We start from the raw sequence: 17,405 nt of genomic DNA, 5'->3' as shown, positions 1-17,405 counted from the left end.
AGCTTCTGCGTTTAGATAATCACGTTAGGATTGGATTTATTTTGTTTTATCAATTCTACCCTTTATTTCTTTGCTCGTAGTCCTTTTAGTATTCAAATATTTTAAATATATAATTATATTTTTTTATTAAATTTTTACTTTTGATTTTGTATAAAAAAATATTTTTGTTTGGCTTTGTTAAAATTTGTAAGTGTAATTCTTGTATATTAATTTATTATTATAATTTTGTTATAATATAAATTATTGATCTCATTAAAAAGAACAAAATAAATAAAAAATTAATTATAACTAATAATCAAGTCATGAATAATTAAAATTTATAGTTTAAAATAGTATTAAATAAAAGAGTACTGAGAGTATTAAAAAAATTGTAAGTAATATAATTTAATAAAGTATATTTTGATATATATTTTTCATATATTATTTTTGCTTTTGATATAAAAATATATTTTGTCAATTTTTATATATTATTTTTATTTTAGTAAGTAAATATTAATTTTATTATAAAATTAATTAATAATATTTATTTAAATAAATAAATTAAAATGATAGAATAATATAAAAAATTTATTTAATTTGATGTCTATTTTAGTAATTTTTTATCTAAAAGTAATTTTGAGTAGTGTAATCCAAACAATATTTACTTTATTATAATCCATTTTGATAAAAGATTACCAAACATAAATCACTTTAACACAAATTCACTTTTCATCAAAATCAAGTTTGCAAAATCAATTTTAATTGCAAACTCCCATTTACAAACTGAAATCCAAACACACACTAAATTGTCTTTAACTAATAAATTTTATAAATTTATGTGTGCAAACTTTAAAAAATATGAATACAAACTCTATTGATTTATATATGCAAAACTCTAGTAAATATATGTGCAAACTATATGCTTCTTGTATGTAAAATCTCTGTAAATATGGGTGTAAATTATTGTTGGTCAAGTGTTGACAAAAAATGATAATATTTGCAGTATTACTCATTTAAAAATACTAGACAACCAAGTTTTTTTATAGATTATCTACCAATTCGGTATTCATAAAAGATGTTATCGATAAAACAGTCTCTAAATGATTTAAAAATACGACAAAAAGAACCAATAAATATTATATTTTTTATAGGTAACAATAGAACTTTCCTATTTAGCATATAACTTATTCATTGGATCTAAATTTTTGTGGCAATATTTGAATAAAGATTTTGAAGATGCACAAAAAAAATTCAGACCAAACTTTCATCTCTAAATTTTTCTTTTTATTTTTCAACAAGTTGTGGTCATTCACAATAACAAAAATTCACTTGAAAAAAGATTATCAAATTTTAAAGATAAAAAGATCTTATTTTTCTAATAATGATTGTAAAAATTTGCATCCAAATTTGATCGCTAAAATCGTTTTTAAAATATATATTTAATATCTAGTTCCTTTTGTCATGTTTTTAAATATTCCGGAAATTTATTTGTCGTTGACTTCTTTTGGGGTTCGTTTTATAAGCGATGTGAATTTTCGGGTACCATTTCAATAGTTTACTCCTTTTTTTAACCAAATACAACTAAGTCAATAATTTACTTCTTCTTCCTCCTTTTCTTGAAAGACAAATTGATCCCTGTCCAATAGGACACTGCGGTTCCTAATAAAATTATTTTAGGATAATATAATCTCCTATTAAAAAATTCGTTAAATAGTAACAAAAATCGATTTTGTAGAAGTTTTATTAGTAATTTGTAGGGTTTAAACTATTAATAAAATTATTTTTAAAAAATTACTTTACTAGTAGTGGGTAAATGAAGAAGAACCATTGCCAGAAGTGATGTCACAAGAAGAAAAAGTAATTATAATACGAAAGTCTTTCAAAAAGAAAAAAACAGCATAGCATAAAAAATGAGAGAAGAGAATAATAATTTTGATGGTGTTGCTATTCATGTTGATGGTGGTAGAAGAGACAATGATGAGGACAAAATATGATTGTATAATTGAAATAATAAAGGTAAAAATTATAACGACGATGATAAAAAAATGGTAATGGTAATGATGGTAGTTGGTCTTATTGTACAAAAAAATTATTACAAATAAAATTCGCAGAATACTAATTTTTATTATTATTTAACGGTTTTATTAATAAAATAAAGGATTGTATTGTTCCAAAATAATTTAGTTAGAGACCGAAATGTCTTTTGTTTTTTTTTTACGGTGATCGCGTTGTCTTTCAAATAAAAAATGGATAAAAATCGAATTAGATGTTTATTTTTTTTTTCGTTTTATATTCTCATCATTTTTATTATTTCACCTTTTAATAAGAATAAAAACAAAACAAAACAAAAAAATAATAAAAGAAAGAGAATTATGTAATTTTTTATTTTATTTCTTATTTTTGACAATAAATACAAAAATTTTTAAAAAAAATTATAAATTTATAATTAAAAACACAGAGATTACGCACAAAGATTTTTTTTTTGATAGTTCTTGTTGTTTCACACGCACATAATTATTATTATTTTATCTTCTAAAAAGAATAAAAATAAAAAAAAGAAAAAATTAAACAAAGAAAAAAAAGGAATAAAAAGAAAGAATTATACAACTTTTTATTTTATTTTTTAGTTTATCCTTTTTGACAATAAACACAAAAATTTTCGAAAAAAACGCGTAACTTTATAAATACAAATAAAGAAATTCTACGCCAAAAAAGCAAAAGAATAAGAAGAGAAAAAAAGAAATCGCAACATCAAGTTTAGAATCTTGAAATTTTTTGTATCAAAATAAAAAAAAATTGTGTCAAAGTTAAAAAAGTTCTGTGTCATAGTAAAAAAATTTTAGTGCTATTTTCGTGTCATAGTTTTTATTGAGTTTAGATCAATTTGATTAGACTGATTGATAAAAATACTTATATAAGTAATAAGATTCTTTAAAATTGCATAAAAAAAAGATAAAGATATATTAGTAATTTTATAAATAATTAATAGTTAACTCAGTAAATTAATTATTAACCAAATATTTAGAACATTTTATCAAGTTAAATAATCTTTTAGAAATTATTTTGTTTTTATTACTTTTAGAATTTATTTTGTCAAAATCTAAATCTTTCGAGTAATAAAAATGAGTAAACGACTATTTATTTAAAGAATAACATTAACCATAACAGGGTTAAAAGTTAAGACAATATGGGTTTTTTTACTTTTTCTAAAGATATACGCTCACAAAGAAAAAACGCTGATAAACTAAAAAAAATTACACCGTCAAATATGGCTATATAAGAAAAGCACATTAAAAAATAAATAAACCATAAAACACAACAAATTAAAGGTGACTTCATCTAAATTTTGAAAATGTTTACTAACAAAAAATTAAGTAAAAATAACTAAAATTTACTTTATTTAAGTTTTATTAATTATTACTAGTGTTTCTGTGTGAATGAGTCTTTTCGAGGTATAGCTTGTTCTATCGGTGCTTAAATTTGCTTTTCTTGGAGCAAAAGGGTGGAATGTCGCCTTCCTGTGGGAGAGGTAGCATTGGACACCTGCAAAGAGACTCCAACGCTCAAGTAAATAAGAGTGTGGGAGTATTCAGAGTAAAACAGAATGAACTGCGTACCTGTAACTTAGTTGGTCACTATTATATATTGGATTTCCTTATGACCGTTATTCATATGTTTGTTACTGGTTTGACGGAGTCTCTTGATAGTGCTCCGATTTGTGAGGCTTGTGGGGTTTTGGTTAGAGAGATTTTCGAAAAAGTTTGGTTTCTTGAGTGAATCTGATTCCGAGGCCGTGCAGTAGGCCCGTGTTCTGGGTAACGGATCATAGCCCTAAACTTGACCTGTTTTGTAAAACCGAGTCATAGCAGGTCGAGTTTCTGTATAGCTCGGAATCAGATGATGCAATGGTTTTAGTAGTAGCCCCTAAGTTCGAGTTGATAGTTGCGAGTTTGAAAAAATAGGGAAAACTTGATATTTTGGCAGTAATCTAAATGATAGTGTCTGGATGAAAGAGAAAAGATTGGAAAAGACAGCTGCATTTAATGCGCATTGGGGAAGTGAACGGTTATCAATTTTTTCCGTTGATTTGCATGGTGTTGCTTTCTAATCGACGGTTGTAGATTTTTAACTTGTTTCTTGAAGGTGTGGGTAGTGAGCTAGTGGGTAGATTACTGGACTTTTGACTGCTCATTTGGGATTTACATCTCTTGTGCATTTGTGGAGAATGAGTCGAAAAGGTTAGTGGTTTTCACTCAGTTTCTTCGTTTTATTATATTTCGCTGTATTGTTTGTGATGGAGAAAGCGAAAAAGGTTGTAGTAGGAAAAAGGGATAATGGTCGAGGGAAAAGAAAAGTCATTGATAAAGAAGATAAATTTGTAGAAGAGGTGTTTGTCTAGGACCCAAATGATCCTTTCTCATGGGTCGATGACTCGGTCAAGAAATGGTCGTCTGTGTTTGATGACGAGCAGAGTGTGTCCCAGCTAGGTTTGCCATCTTCGTCGGTTAGGGAGGGTAGTGGTATAAATTTGAAATTTTTGCCATATGGCGTTGTTGATCGCATATTCCACCGCGGCGAAGGTCTTGAATACTTTTTTATGTATAACTGTGTCTTTGTTGAGTTGGGTGTGAGATTTCCCTTTTCGGAGTTTGAATGTGGGGTGTTGATGCAGTTGAAGTGTGTTATGTCCCAGTTGCATCCCAACTCGTGGGCGTTTGTTAGGGCTTTCGAAATTTTGATGGGGGTGTTTAGAACTGGAACCGTCATTGGAGGTCTTTTTTGCATTGTTTCAATGTAAAGGGATTAAGAGGGGTTTTTGGTTAAACTTGGCCAGTGTTTCTCGCCGTGCTATTTTCAGCCTATATAAATCTTCATACAAGGGTTTTAAATCAATGTTTTTGAAAATTGGGGTTGATGAGAATGAATTTCCATGGTATATTGATGAGTGTTTGCTGGAAAAGTTTTCTTTATACTGAGTTCCTAGGCCTAGACATATATTAGGGATGGAAATGATGGAGTATGAGAACGAGATGGTTATGGAATTTTTAGTGAATAATGTATGTTCATGTGATTTAAGGATGCTCTATCTGAGTATATAGGTAATTGTTGATAGGTTTTTGAATTTATTGTTTGCTTATGATTTCATATTTGATTTGTATTTGGTATGTTGCAGTTGAGAAAGCTTCGAAGGTGACCTCAAGTGGTTTGCGAGCTTCTTTTTGCGCCAAAAATGTTGAGAAACAAGGTTCGAGCAGTCAAGTTGCAGCCGAGAAGGGTGCAGAAGTAAATCAACCATCGCCAGTTAAAAAAGTTAGTTATAAGAGGAAAAGAGGGGAGGGGAGGAAAGAAAAGGGGGTTAGGATAGCCGAGGATAAATTCAGTGGGAAGGAGGTTGACCTAGAGCAGGTTAAAAGATTTACTGACAACCAGAGGAGTCTACATGGGTACAGAGGTAATGAAGATTTGACTTCTGTTTGAGTGATCATTTCCCTTTTTCGATGGTGGCTGACGAATATGGGCAAAATCCTTCTGATGTGAAGCTTTTGTATGGTCTTGGTGATACTGGGGTTGCAGTATATCTTCAGGTCTGCTTTGTTGTGTTTGGTATACCTTTTTATGGTTGGTTCTGTTCTTTAAATATTCTGTTTTGTTGTTTTCCTCGGTTATCAGGGCTCGGCTCATGTGTATTGGTCGGACCCAAGAGCTTAAGTGTGCTCGAGGTTTGTTTGATAAGACGGCTGTTGACCAGCTGGTTCAGGAAAATTCTGAGAAGGGGAGAAAACTTCGTGAAGTGCTGGACTTGGTGAATTCCTTAGAGGAGAAGGTAACTTTGGCTGATAGTCTAAGGAAAAAACTTGAGGAGGAAAAGAGTTCCTTGGAAACTAGATTGGTGACTTTGGCTCTGGAAAAGAAATAGCTAGAAACTGAGAAGGAGGACCATGGCCTGGAAATATTTGCCGCCGGTTTTGACAGAGCGGTGGAGCAAGCAAAACTCCTAGCCTCTGAGGTGGATTTGTTGTCGATGGACCCCTGCAAAGTAGTTGTTGATGATCAGTTGGTAGAAGATGAAGATGATGATAATGATGAGCAAGGTGAAAACCCAGATGCTTAGTGATCCTTTGTAATAGATTACTATTTATTTCTAGTTTCCTTGGTTCTATATTTTGGAATTTCTGGGTTATAGCCCAAAAAACTATTTTGATGCGGTATGTTGGTTAGAACTGTTGGCTTGTTGTTCGTTGGACAAAAAATATCTGATTTTGCATAGTATTTTATGCATATTTTGTTAGTTATTTGATTTTGTTGTTTGAGAATATTTTTGAACACTCATATTGAGAGTTAGTAATATTTGTAGATAGTACTCGGACGATTAGGGTAGAAAACAGATATATTAAATAATTGACAGTCATTGTATTATGAATTTAGTGATTGGAAGGGTGCGGGGTAGTGCGCCTCATTAAAACCTCTCCAGCAAAACAATCTGGTAGTAGGAAAAAGGGTGCATTACCGTGTCCGACTTATAGGCTAACTGTAATACAACTTTAAAGAATAAATGTTGCAATTATTTGGTAGTACTGTGCCATCAAGTGTTTGTATTTTGTATGATCCTTTCCTGATGACTTTGCAAACTTGAAATGGTCCTTCCCAATTGGCGCTTAGCTTTCCATGTCCTGGTGGCTTTCGCACGTCCTCTACTTTCCTGAGGACGAGGTTTCCCTCTAAGAATATTCTTGGTTTTAGCTTCTTGTTGTATTTTCGAGCTATAGCTCGATTTGTGGTAGTGTTGATTTGTTTCGGTTTTCCTCTACGAGGTCAAGTTCAGTTCTTCTGTTTTGAATGTCGTCTCCTTCATTGATGTTCTTGGTCCTGGGAGATTGTAGTGAGATTTCAATAGGTAGCATGGCGTCACATCCGTATACCAGCCTGAAAGGAGTTTCTTTTGTTGATGATTGTTCTGTTGTGTTATAACTCCAGAGTACCTGTGGGATGAACTTGGCCCATTCTCCTTTGGAGTCTTCGAGTTTCTTCCTGAGCCCTGTAATATAATTTTATTGGCAATCTCAGCTAGGCCGTTAGTCTATGGATGTTCTACAGATGAAAACTGTTGAACTATTTTGAAATTTTGTAGGAAAGTTGTAAATTTTTTATCTATGAATTGTCTACCATTATCGGTTATAATGGAATGAGGAATACCAAATCGACAGAGTATGTTTTTCCATACAAAAGAAATCATTTTTTCGGAAGTTATTTTTGCCAATGGTATTGCTTCTATCCATTTTGTAAAATAGTCAATAGCAACAATTAAAAATTTGACCTGGCCTGGTGCAGGTGGAGAAGGTCCGATGATGTCCAGTCCCCACTTATTGAATGGCCAACTTACCTCGGACGAGTGTAACTGCTCGACTGGGATATGAATGACTGGTGCATGACGTTGGCAGTGGTCACATTGTTTAACCTTATACATGCAATCTTGTTGTAATGTTGGCCAGTAATAACCTGCTCGGAGGATCTTGGAAGTTAAGCTTCGTCCTCCTATGTGCGTTCCATAAACGCCTTCGTGAACTTCATCCATTGCCAACTTAGCTTCTGCCGTGTTTAGGCATTTTAGAAGGGGTCTTGTAAGACCTCGCTTGTATAGTTTGGCGCCGAGTAAGGTGTAAAAACTGTCTCTTCTTTTAAATTTTCTTTTGTTTTGGACGCTATCAGGTATGTGACCTGTTTGTAGGTAGTGTATAAAGGGTTGTCGCCAGTCTTCCTGTGAAATACTCGAAATTGCTGTTAGTAAAACACTAGGTTCATCAAGTGTTAGTTGAGATAATATAGGTGTTTTAGTTTGACTTCTGGTTGTTACTAATTTTGAAAGGATATCTGCTCTATCATTTTGTTCCCGAGGTATGTGGGAAATTTCAAATTTTTGGAAGCCGTAGACAAGGTTATTAACAATGGCATTATATTTTTTCAATAGTGGGTCTTTTACCTGGAAGTTACTTGTTACCTACTGTACCACAAGTAAGGAGTCACATTTGACACGCAGTTGTGTTATGCCTATTGTGTGGGCTAGCTTCAGTCCTGCTATGAGTGATTCATATTCTGCTTGATTTTTGCTTGCTTGGAAGGTGAATTGTAGAGACTGTTCTAAAGCTATGTCATGTTTGTCCGCAAGCAGGATTCCTGCTCCTGAGCCTTTGTTGTTTGAGGCTCCATCAACATATAGTGTTCATGTGTCGTCTGTAGGATTAGATTCTTCTGAGGTGAGTTCTGCGATGAAATCGGCCAGTACTTGAGATTTTATTGCTCTTTGTCTTTTATACTGGATTTCGTATTCAGATAGCACAATTGACCATTTGATCAGTCTTCCAGCCAGCTCAGGCTTCGTTAATATTAGCCAAAGTGGTTGTTCTGTTCTGACAATGATGGTATGACTCTGGAAGTAGTGTCGCAAATGTCTGGCCGTTGTTACTAAGGCCAAGTCAAGCTTTTCTAGTTTTGGATATCTGACCTCTGCATGTTGGAGGGATTTGCTGACAAAGTATACTAGGTGTTGTTGCTTTTCTGTTTCTGTTACCAAGACAGAACTGATAGCATGGTTTGTGACAGATAAGTATAGATGTAACGGTTTACTAGGCTCTGGTGTTTAGAGTATAGGTAGTTCTGATACTATTGTTTTAAGCTCGGTGAATGCTTCCTCACACTCATTGGTCCACTCAAATCTTTCTTGTTTTCTTAGGGTCTTGAAGAAGTGGTGTGATCGATGAGCTATACGAGGTAAAAATCTGGCCAGTGCTGCTAGCCGACCAGTTAGTTGCTGAACCTCTTTGACCGTCTTGGGGAACCTCATGTTTAGAATTATTTGGCAAATTTCAGGGTTGGCTTCAATACCTCGGCAGGTGAGCATGAAGCCGAGGAATTTCCCTCCTTGCACTCCAAAAGCGCAACTAGTATTTGGTTATAACCAGGATAGTTATCCATAAAACTTAAACATTGGAAACCAGAAGAACTGTCAACTAGTTTATCAATGCATGGGAAGGGCTATGCGTCCTTTGGACAGGCCTTATTGAGGTCTGTATAGTCCACACACATCCTCCACTTACCATTGTTTTTTCTTACCATTACCACGTTGGCTAACCAGGTAGAGTATCTGAGTTCTCGTATGAATTCGGCGTTAAAGAGCTTTTGGGTTTCATCTAAGGAAGCTGCCCTTTTATCTGTGTCGAGGTGTCTTTTCTTCTGAACTATAGGTCAGATGGATAGATTGATATCCAACTTGTGACAAATGATGTTGGGATCTATTCTTGCCATGTCTGCTTGAGTTCATGCGAATATATCAACATTTTGCCTTAATAGCTCGGCCAGTTGTGCTCGTTCTTCGTTTCTTAATGCATTACCTAGATATGTGTATTTGCTTTCCTCAGATGTTAGTTGGACTTTTGCGAGGTCGTCTGTTGGCATTGGTCGTTCTTGGTGATTGGTCCGAGGATCTAAGTCGGCCAGCAGGGGTAGTTGCTCTGAGTTGTGTACTGCTTGGACATATTGTTGCTCAGGTCGTCCTAAGTATTCGTTCTTCAAGCTGGCGTTATAGCACTGCCTGGCTTCTTTTTTATCTCCATGGATTGTTACGACCTTGTTATCCTGCGAGAAAAACTTGACACACAAATGCACAGTGGAGATAATAGCATTGAATGCATTCAAAGAGGGTCTGCCTAGAATTATGTTGTAAGGACTTTTGCAATCAACTATTAGGTATTGTATATCAATATTTTTGTAGTCAGGATAGTTTCCGAGTGTGGTCTGTAACCAGATATATCCTCGGATAGAAATTCGCTCACCTGAGAAACCTACCAGTTCTCCGGATGATGGTTGTAGGGCTTTTTCACATAGCTTCATCTTTTGAAACGTTGAGAAGAATAGTACGTCTGCGCTACTCCCCGGATCCATCAGGATTTTCTTGACCAATGGCTCTCCAACCTGCGCGGAGATAACAATGGGGTCATCGAGATTGCGGTCGGTTGCCTTATAGTTGTTGGGGAGAAATGATATCCCCGGTTTATCTGGGTTGATAGGTTGAGACGAGGTTGATGCCGTCATGGTCATCATAGCTCGGTAGGATCTCTTTCTGGCCGAGTTTGTACATCCTCCACCTGCAAAACCACCAAAAATGCAATTTATTATTCTGCGAGGTGAATTAATATCACCGTCTACCTTTTTCCCTTTATCTCGGGGATTGTCAGTCGTTTTGGGATATTGGACGAGGTCTTCTGTGTTTCGTATTCGTCCTCGGCTTTCGATATATTTGTCCAGTAGGTCTTGGTGGGCCAGCTTTTCGAGGAGAACTTTTGCTATTACACAATCATCTGTGGTATGTTTATATTTCTGATGGAAAGTACAATATTTAGATTTGTCTACATATCGCTGGTCTTAGTATGTGCCAGCCCTGTTCGGAGGCTTGATGACTTTGGAATGCAGGATGTCTTTGATAATGTCTTCTCTTTTGGTATTGAGGGGGTGTAGCTGTCAAATTTGGGTGTGAGTCTGAACGATCTTTGGTCTGTCTTGCTGCTTGAATGCTTGTTTCGTCTCTCGTCCTCTTTGTTCGAGCTAGGCTTTTCTGCCTTTCGCAGTTCTTGGAATTCTTCGATCTCGATCTGGGTTGTTGCCTTTTCTCGGAATTCGGCTAGAGTGTTTGGCTTTACAATGACGATGGTCTCCTGGAATTTTCCTGGGCAGAGGCCGCTTTTCAGGGCGTGGAGGTGGACTTCTAGGTTTAGGTTGGGTATTTCATTAGTCGCTTCAGCGAATCTGGTCATGTAGTCCTTCAAGCTTTCATTTGGCCCTTGCTTGCTAGTGCTCACGTAGTCGGAATTATGCACGTATATCTTGGATGCGGCAAAGTGGTTGATGAACTGGTCGGCCAATTCCTTGAAGTTCGAGATGGAGCCTTCTGGGAGGTTGGAGAACCAGATCAAGGCGGCTCCATCTAGGAAGGTGGGGGAAAGTTCAGCATAGGATTGGGTCGTGTTCTTTATTCATAAACATCATCGTATAGAATTTTGTGACATGGATGTTTGGGTCGCTTATTCCTATATAGGGTTTTAAGGTCGTTAGTAGGGTGAAGTTTTTAGGCATTTCAAAGTTCATGATTTCCTTTGTGAAGGGGTTGGTTCTTTTGGTGGTTGTTTTTGGGGGATGAGGTATAGTGCGTTTCGCCTTCGATGTGTGTTCATCATTGTCATCTTTGTTTTCAGCGTTCTTGTGCTCCCCTCCTTTGCTTTGACTGTGCTGCCTCTAGCGTAGGAGTTCGGCCATTCTTTGATTTTTGGCCCTGAGGGTCTCATTGATGGCTACAAGCTCGACGGGATTAGGGTTCGAGGGAGCGTGGCTATGTTCGTCCGCCATGTGTTGTGACTTGCAAAAAAGATTATTGAGCACAAAAAGTAAAGAATTGTGGGGTTAGAAAATTCAGGCCCCACGGTGGGCGCCAAATGTTCCTGTGTGAATGAGTCTCTCCGAGGTATAACTCGTTCTATCAGTGCTTGAACTTGCTTTCCTTGGAGCGGAACGGTGGAACGTCATCTTCCTGTGGGAGAGGCGGCGTTTGGCACCTACAAAGGGACTTCAACGCTCAAGTAAATAAGAGTGTGAGAGTATTCATAGTAAAACGAAATGAACTGCGTACCTGTGACTTAGTTGGTCAACATTATATATTGGATTTCCTTATGACCGTTATTCATGTTTGTTACTGGTTTGACGGAGTCTCTTGATAGTGCTCCGATTTGTGAGGCTTGTGAGGTTTTGGTTAGCGAGATTTTCGAAAAAGTTTGGTTTCTTGAGCGAATCTGATTCCGAGGCCGTTGCAGTAGATCCGTGTTCTAGGTAACTAGAATTAATAAATATTAAATAAAAAAAATTAACTATTTAAACTAATGTTTTATTATCTCTCTAACAGTAAAAACTTATCGTTGACGCGGTGACCAGATTAACCAAATTTATCAACGTTAGTAATTCTTAATAGGAGTCAATACAATTGGAAGTTACCTTTACAATTATCCATGTCAGAGATATATATTAACCAATAATCAATAAACCACTAATCTGGCTTAGCATATAAATACAAGCCAGATTTGTCTCCACATTAACATCACTTCCAGTTAAACAAAATAATCAAATCAATAAAAGAAAGAGAACCACAGAATATTTTACCATGCAATAACCAAAAGCCTACAATAATTAGTATCTATTTTACATGGGTGCTGCAGATACAGCAAGTGTGATACATATACACAATAAGAATTACTAAGAAAGAAAAGAAAAAAAAGGGGCCCTGAATTGAAATGTCAAAAGAATACCTCAAAATCATAAGCAGAACTATACATCATCATACAACCTGCTGGTTAGGGTGCAAAATTAAACAGCAGACCCATTTCAAATGAATATGTAGAGCTAATAAATGCTACAGAATGCAAGAAAGACACAACTAATGTCAGAGACATATCCACAAGGCTCCATCTAACAAACATACATATCTGGAAAGCCGAAGAATTCAGTTTCATCTCTTGGTTTTTAAGAAGGGTAGTTTCTTCAGAAATTTTGATCCCTTTGATGATCTCCTCTCTTGAGGTTGGCTGTTTGAATCTCCGGAGGTGTTGTTGAGATTCGGTTCAAGGGAATCATCATCTTCCACATCTTCTACATCTTGCAGAAGACGGAGCAGTTCCAATGCAGTTGCCTGTCCTTTGTCGCTTCCATTCTTGGATATATAGAAAAGATGAGAGATAACATACTGACTCATAACCAATCTACAATAGTCCATGCGTTGAGAACATAGAGAAATTAGGACTTCAAGTGCATGTTCTTTTTCCTCATTGCTTCCTGTTTCGAGTATTTCGGCAACAGAAGCTATGAAACCCTTGGTTTCAACAGCAGAATTCCTACCCTCTTCAGTGTCACAAAGATTTTTCAATATAACTATACAGTATCTCAAAAGGGACCTGTCTTTGAAAAATGGAAGCAATGTTGGGATGCACTTGAGAGATAGCATGAGGGGACAAACTTCACCATTGAAGGATAAATTATACAATATTACAATGGCTTGTCGTTGGAACTCTTTGTTATCAGAATTAAGTATATTTAGAATAGAAGTGAGTGCATTGGATGCTGCTATTTTAGCTTTTCCATGCAAATAACTAGAGAGTTCTTCCATTACGGCAAGAGCTTCTCCTGTCACTTCTGAATCAAGAAAATTGGCCAACAGTGTGAATACATCTTCACTGAAATTACTCAGACCATTTCTGCATAAAATCACATAAAAAGTAAAAATGAATTTCCAGGTTAAAAGTAGCTGCACAGATAAAACAATCAAGCCAGCAATTTTAGTTCAAGAAGAAAAACTTTTTCTTTTGGAAAAAAAAAAAGAAATAAGAGAGGAAAATTCTGCAGGCTCTAAAGTGCAAACCAGCAAACATGTCGAGTTTGAATATTAAAAGGGCTATGCTTACAAGGAAAACTGCAAACAAGCTTTACTTCCTTTTAAAATCTATTGGCTGCTGTTTTAAAAGGATAAATATCAAATCATTTTGACACAGCTCAACAGAAAATTAAACTAGATGAATGTAACCAAATCAAAATAACTAGAAATGTAAGAAGAAAAAATGAGAAAGGGAAAAGAAATTGTGCCTGAAGTTGTTGACAAATTCCAACAGCAGCTGAGTTCCAGCTCTGAGAGCTTTTACATCATGCAGATCATAAGCACTGTTCAGAAATCTGATGAGTGGTTCAGTGAAATTCTGAGGTGATACAGAAGAAAAAGCTTGGTAATTGCTTTTCAAATTTTCTTTCACTTCTTCAATGACCTGGCATTGAGAATCCCATTGGAGATCATGCAGTTCGGACAAGAGCTGCAAATTTGCTTCACGCATCTGTTCTTGAGCTTGACGTTTGTGAGAATCATCATTAGTCATTATTGACCTCAAATTTGACTCACGAGTGGTCTTAGAATGCAAGACATCTGAATTGTAACTAGTATCCAATGATCCAAGAGACATGTTACTAAGATCCAGTGGCAAGTTAAAATCATTTATGTAACTTCCAAAACTCTTGATGGAAGTCATAGAAGCTTCCCAAGAGTGAAAACCTCCTACTAGCCTGTTTGGGTCAGAAATGGAGACTCCATTGTTTCTGCACCATTTTGATATTAAGTCCTTCATAGCAATATTAGGAGTCATTCCCATATGCACTAGTTTCTTTTTAGTTTTCGGGCATGTATCATTACCCTCATCAAACCACTTTTTTATCCACATCCTTTCATATGTAACACCAGATGCAATGACAACAGGATCATACATCAATCTTGACGATATTGGACACTTATACTCCTCAAGTGGTGTAGCTCTACCAAACTCATCAGTCTGAGTTCTATATTGGTCATAGTGCAAGCATGGATCAGACTCAGTTTGATGGCTTTGTTGAGAATGGCGACTAGAGTTCTCAGTGGATATTGGTTCATCATTATGGGAATGGACCTTCTCCATTTCTTCCCCAATAATGTGATTTCCATGCTTGTCCAGTATATACCAAAGAAATTTCAAAATGGCCTTCTTTTTCTGGTCATTGGTTCCAATTTTATCTCGCAACTTCTTAATAGATCGTTTCTCTATTAAGATGGCCTTTTGGGATGTAATGTTAAGTCTTGGTGCTGCAAACTGAAGAGCTTTTACTGCAGAACCATCCATTGTATCTGTATCTTGCTCAAGCAACTCCTTAACAACCTTCCCAGCCTCTTCTTCGGCAGAGTCTAAGACAAATGTGGCACACTCAAGATCATCGATTATTCCAGAAACCTGCAAGCCAAGAGACATTTCAGTACCAATGAGAGTATTAAATTGATGTTTCGGCTTAAAAATATACAAATTAAAAAGGGTAGTACAGGAGGCTAATTAGATTTTTTTTTTTCCCCTTCTAATAAAACTAGAGAATAAACTCTTCACATTGGGTGGATTGTCTGTAATCTTTAGATCTTATAAAACAAATTCACAATTTTTTTTTAAGGGTGTAATGCCTTTCAAAGAATTGAAATGGGAAGATGTCTTCACTAACCTCTGCAGCTAAAATAACTGGAACCATACCCTGAATCTGGATCAAGCTTTGCAATAATGATTTTCTTGCCTTTTGGCATCTTTGAAGTATTGCATTCCCTGTCAGAGCCTGAAAGGAACATTCAAGTCAATTAAACTCTGACACATGCACCCTCCTAGTATAATCCACCGATGATCAATATTTAATTAAGTACTAATATTTTTCTTCATGTGATATTAACTGGGTAACGAATGGTGACCTTCTCTGAGCAGTTTTTGATATTAACTGACTGAGTACTGATGCATGTCACAGAAAGCTATTTTTATTTTTTTCATCTTTTAAAAAAAGGAGTTACATACCAGGTAGAGTTTGCTGCAATCAGAGCAATGCTGCAGTAGTAGTTTGGCTTTATCGATTGCATTGTTCAGCAAACACAGAGACTCTATTCCTGATGAGCTTCGAGGCCGAGCCTCCTCTATTGCTGGAAATATCCTCAAAACTCTTGCTAGTATTTTCATGAGTTCCACACACAGTTTACTATGCACCTGTTAAATTGAATTCATATAAAAACAATGCTAAGTTCAAGCATCCAAGTATAGTTGCAAAAACCTAAAGGACAAGGATAGTCACTGAAGTACAATGTCTGAGAAAATCCACACGATATAGTCAAAGTGAATCACATATTTTACCTTGAAGGAGCGCGGATTTGGTAATGACTCCGCTTCTTCACCACTATCAGTTCCCATACTGGTAGGGTTCCTTGAACGTTCCGTTAATTTACACTTTGAACACCAAGTATGATTACTCTGAGAACAAACCACAGGTCAGACAGAAAAAATGGAAAAGCTATATGCCTGACATTATAAAACTTGCCATAAAATGATCTTTTTAGAGTATATGTATAAGAAGTAATATGCATCTCAAGGGGAAATTCCACTAGTAATTATAACTGTTACTTTTACAAAAGTGATAGATTTGCTTATTTTAGAAGAGATCAACCATCTGAAAAAGCCTCTATATTCAACAAAACACTTGCATGAAATATTCTCCTCATAGTTCTTACACAAAATTTAACAGGTTGCAGATTCAACCTGAAGTCTGCAATAAATTCAAATTAAGGGAAGAGGGACTAAACGGTAAAACATTCTGCATATGAGTTAAAGGAAAGGCAAGTTTGCCACCGTAGAAATTAAAAATTAACTTGTATGAAACAGATAGATTGATCCTCATCTATTCCATTTTATTTGTCACTGTCACTTTTTTCGATCAATGGAAATGGAAATAATTCATTAATCTAAAGACGTTCGAAGAAGTGACAGTGGTAAAGCTTCACAATCCTGCACAATTAGGGATAATGAACAGTATTTAAACCTAATTAAGGATGAAACGGAAGGTTTAAAGTAAATCGCAACAGCTCCATAGGAATAAAAGAGGAGATTTGGTTACCTTGAACTAAAACAGTAACTAAGCAAGCAACCTTCCTCCTTTGCTACCAGAGAAAGAAGAATTCCATGCTCCAAGCAATAACAAAAACACTACTAAGCAGAGAGTTGAAAGGAACAAGCAAGGAGTTTCCTTGCAGCAGTACCGTAGATAAGAAAGGTGAACAAGAAGCAACGGTTGAACGAAATTATGAGCGATCTGAAGAAGAAATAGAAGCGTGTGTCCGAGCTCATAATATCTAACAAGCAGAGATTAAAAACCCAAACACAAACCCAACTAAGTTGAATAGAAATAGAAAAAGTTGCTACAAATGAAGATAGGAATAGGAGTCATAAAACAACAGCTCCACATACACCAAGAGCGTGCTATATTTCTATTCTATTAAGATAAGGGAAAGAAAGGTATGAGAAAAAAATGTTGCTTGGTGTAGGTAAAGTAGTTGGCCTCAGCTTCAGGGAAGGTGGTACAAAAAGATCGAGTGGTCAACCTGAGGATTCTTTTCCGCAACGAGTTGTATATTTAGCAGCAGTGTATCTCTTTCCATCATAATGTTGCCTTTTCCACCAAAGACCGAGTCGACCAACCCCGGCCCTAATACACAAGAAAACGATAACAATAGTCATCATCACTTTAATAGATACCACATTTAATTACAAAAATAATAAAAATTCGTACTAATTTTATAACTGTTTACCTAAAACATGCGGTCATGGCTAAAAATATTAAATAATTTGATGTATCTAAATAAACTATTTAACATAATACATATTTCTATTTTAATTATTATTTTTAGATAAAAAATATTTTTTTATAAATAGTTATTTTCACCGTGGAGTGCTTTATAGGTGTTGTATAGTAACAGAAGATGCATGATTTGTAGTGGTTGATGATTGTGGAATGTGGAGCGTTGATGA

General features: G+C 35.5%; 1 protein-coding gene across 2 annotated transcripts; it reads right to left on the bottom strand.

Moving 5' to 3' along the window:
• Positions 1–12,296: 12,296 nt before the first annotated feature.
• Positions 12,297–17,076, bottom strand: LOC107487980 (U-box domain-containing protein 5). Of its 2 annotated transcripts, XM_021142159.2 has the most exons (7): positions 16,979–17,048; positions 16,495–16,729; positions 15,738–15,854; positions 15,408–15,593; positions 15,070–15,177; positions 13,651–14,813; positions 12,297–13,265 (listed from the first exon to the last, which is right to left on the bottom strand). In XM_021142159.2, the coding sequence occupies exons 3-7, from the start codon at positions 15,792–15,794 to the stop codon at positions 12,524–12,526; spliced, it is 2,256 nt and encodes a 751-aa protein (XP_020997818.1). In that variant the 5' UTR covers positions 15,795–15,854; positions 16,495–16,729; positions 16,979–17,048; the 3' UTR covers positions 12,297–12,523. The 2 variants fall into 2 exon arrangements, with proteins under 2 accessions (XP_020997818.1, XP_015964165.1); XM_016108679.3 differs by having other exon boundaries at positions 16,495–17,076.
• Between the last annotated feature and the right edge of the window lie 329 nt (positions 17,077–17,405).

The sequence above is a fragment of the Arachis duranensis genome, chromosome 5 (genome assembly GCF_000817695.3).
Source record: "Arachis duranensis cultivar V14167 chromosome 5, aradu.V14167.gnm2.J7QH, whole genome shotgun sequence".
NCBI lineage: Eukaryota > Viridiplantae > Streptophyta > Magnoliopsida > Fabales > Fabaceae > Arachis > Arachis duranensis.
The sequence above is the reverse complement of the archived record's forward strand: the minus strand, read 5'-3'. Positions and strand labels throughout refer to the sequence as shown.

What these genes read in the sequence shown, in the direction of transcription:
- LOC107487980 (XM_016108679.3), bottom strand. Translation starts at nt 15,794, where the DNA reads ATGGGAACTGATAGTGGTGAAGAAGCGGAGTCATTACCAAATCCGCGC. An exon ending in CAAATCCGCGCTCCTTCAAG is followed by an intron (nt 15,594 to 15,737) that starts GTAAAATATGTG and finishes TCAATTTAACAG; the next exon opens with GTGCATAGTAAACTGTGTGT. An exon ending in ATTGCAGCAAACTCTACCTG is followed by an intron (nt 15,178 to 15,407) that starts GTATGTAACTCC and finishes TGTTCCTTTCAG; the next exon opens with GCTCTGACAGGGAATGCAAT.